Here is a 2915-nt window from a genome sequence, read left to right as displayed (position 1 = left end):
ATTTTGAACAATAACATGTTGGATATAAACAAAACTGTGGTAGTACTGATGGTACATGAAACTTTGAACAATAACATGTTGGATATAAACAAAACTGTGGTAGTACTGATGGTACATGAAACTTTGAACAATAACATGGATACAAACAAAACTGTGGTAGTACTGATGGTACATGAAACTTTGAACAATAACATGTTGGATACAAACAAAACTGTGGTAGTACTGATGGTACATGAAACTTTGAACAATAACATGTTGAATATAAACAAAACTGTGGGAACACATTTTTCAAAAGTTAAAATTTCTATTTCTTCCTTCTACGTGGGAACACATTTTTCAAAAGTTAAAATTTCCATTTCTTCCTTCTATGTGGGAACAAATTTTTCAAAATTTAACATTTTTATTTTTTTCCTTCTACGTGGGAACACATTTTTCAAAAGTAATACTATTACATGTAAAATATTCCTGAAATAATCTTTCAAATACAAAACTAAAAAAATTTTTACTAAAAAAATAGTACTACCATACTGTCTTTAAAGGGTGGCTACTAAACGTGATATAATACTTCTATTTTGCACTGTCTAGAATATTTCTCTAAATGGTGGCTATCAAAGGTGATATACTATCTCTAAGCGTGAATCATTAAAATTTCTATTTCTTCCTTTTACGTGGAAACATATTTTTCAAAAGTTAAAATCTTTATTTCTTCCTTCTACGTGGGAATATATTTTTCTATATTCAGGTTTCAAATTCATCGTTTCTTAAGCATTTTTTTTAGGAATATACGTTTAATTCAGTCAAAAATGATGCCAATTTTTGTTGATTGTTCGCTATTTCAAGTTACAGAAACTTACTTTATCACTAAAGTAAAGACAGGTACTACAAAAACAAACGCCGCTTGGTTTTTATTTGAAATACAATAATTTTTGTAGGCCAGAAAGAAAGATCCATTATGGTCGTCTACCTATTGGATCGGCCTTCATGCTCTTGGGATGGATGGTCAGTTTGAATGGTCAGATGGAACTTTGACAGAGTACACGAACTGGCAGTCAAACAACCCTGAAGCGGAAACATACGACAAATGTGTTCATGTCTCCGTCTTTTCTGGTATGAACTGAATTTATTTCTTCCTTCTACGTGGGAACACATTTTTCAAAAGTTAAAATTTCTATTTCTTCCTTCTACGTGGGAACACATTTTTCAAAAGTTAAAATTTCCTCTGTGGAAACAGTAGTCTCTCTGTGGAAACAGTAGATTTCTCTGTGGAAACAGTAGATTTCTTTGTGGAAACAGTAGATCTCTCTGTGGAAACACAGCTACTTTTTAATTTCTGGAAGATGAATAAACGATACTATCCATTAAACATAAACTCTTAAGAGTTCAAGAAACCGTGGTTTATAAACGAGAACCGAATGTAATGAACGGTTCTATTAATCTTCTTCTTAGTACTTAATATCTCTACACTTGGTAGAAAGAGGAACCCAATTCTGATAAAAAGAAAAATACCAAAATTTAGGGAAGTTATATGAACTAGTACATAAATGTATATTATGTTAGGACAATAATTGTTCTTAACACAGTCTAAACCCTATGATTTCATAAACAACTCTTTCATTTATAGTTCATTCTTATCTTTATTACTACACACTCATACTCCACTTTTTGACTGTTTTATAAACTTGCAGTCCATTGTGTCACAATGTGACACATATATTGAGCTGGCATTAAAACAAATAATTTCCTTAATTAATTTCAAGCATAACTACACAATGGGCTACATATATATATGCTGTTTCCCTTCGGGTATTAACCACGAATTTTAAAGTTGAAAGCCCTTAAGTTTACCTTTGAATCACAGAGCAATATCAGCTACGAATAAAGGTTGGAAATCCCTATACCTTATTTATTTTTCACACACACACACACACACACACTTGCACCACACGATAAATACTTACCACGAGCTATGTCTGGTGTTTTACATTAAAGATTCTCTTGGTAAAGTCCCCTAGTGGCTTAGCAGTAAGTTTGAAGACTTATATCGAGTTTCGATACCAGTGGTGGGCACCGCACAGATAGCTCATTGTGTACCCTTGCGCTTAACAACAAATAAACCAAACAGACTCTTGGTAACCTCGTCGTGTGGTGTAACAAAATAGGGAAGTGGCAGAATAATTTTATTTTTTTATGAAAAAAAAATTTAGATGAACCATGCAAAAATGGAAAGTGGACCTACTTCAAGGAAACGGATTCGTGCTATCACTTGAACCAAGGAAAGGCATGGGAAAAATTAACTTGGTACGAGGCTGATGATTACTGTGCCTTGTTTAATGCCCATTTAGTTTCAATCCATTCGAAACAGGAGGACAAGTTCCTGCTAGATATGGTGAGAACGTTAACACTTATCTTCATTAAATTAATTTAGGTCTTAATCGAGTTTTATTCACATTTAGTACAACGAGAGAGTTTTGTTTATTTGAAAAGGTTCAAAGGAAATGGGAATCAATAGATATACAAAAATTGCTTTCATTTTATTTCTTCCTTCTACGTGGGAACATAGTTTTTAAAAGTTAACATTTTCATTTATACCTTCTACGTAAATCTACTGTTTCCACAGAGAGATCTACTGTTTCCACAGAGAGATCTACTGTTTCCACAGAGAAATCTACTGTTTCCACAGAGAGATCTACTGTTTCCACAGAGAAATCTACTGTTTCCACAGAGAGATCTACTGTTTTCGTATTATTATTTTTTTATTCCTAACACTTTTCAATCGATAGCCATTCCTTTATTTATCGGCGTATTGACTTGAAACTTTTTAGTATTATACCTTGGTCCAGTATGCGCAGACAACCTTTTCATTTTTTTTATCTAGGCCAGTTTAAGGATTTTAAGAGGTCAAAGGCCAAACATCG

At 32.9% G+C, this 2915-nt stretch overlaps 1 protein-coding gene across 1 annotated transcript in view; it reads left to right on the top strand.

Moving 5' to 3' along the window:
• Positions 1-932: 932 nt before the first annotated feature.
• LOC111084106 (C-type mannose receptor 2-like) overlaps positions 933-2915 on the top strand; it is a gene marked incomplete at both ends in the record, with an annotated part of 5436 nt that continues 3453 nt past the window's right edge. Inside the window, one exon of the mRNA XM_022380893.1 lies at positions 933-1107. Within this exon, the coding sequence (XP_022236601.1) occupies positions 933-1107 (175 nt within the window). The remainder of the gene's footprint in view (positions 1108-2915) is intronic.

This window comes from Limulus polyphemus, unplaced genomic scaffold (genome assembly GCF_000517525.1).
Source record: "Limulus polyphemus unplaced genomic scaffold, Limulus_polyphemus-2.1.2 Scaffold13633, whole genome shotgun sequence".
NCBI classification, from domain to species: Eukaryota; Metazoa; Arthropoda; class Merostomata; order Xiphosura; family Limulidae; genus Limulus; species Limulus polyphemus.
The sequence above is the reverse complement of the archived record's forward strand: the minus strand, read 5'-3'. Positions and strand labels throughout refer to the sequence as shown.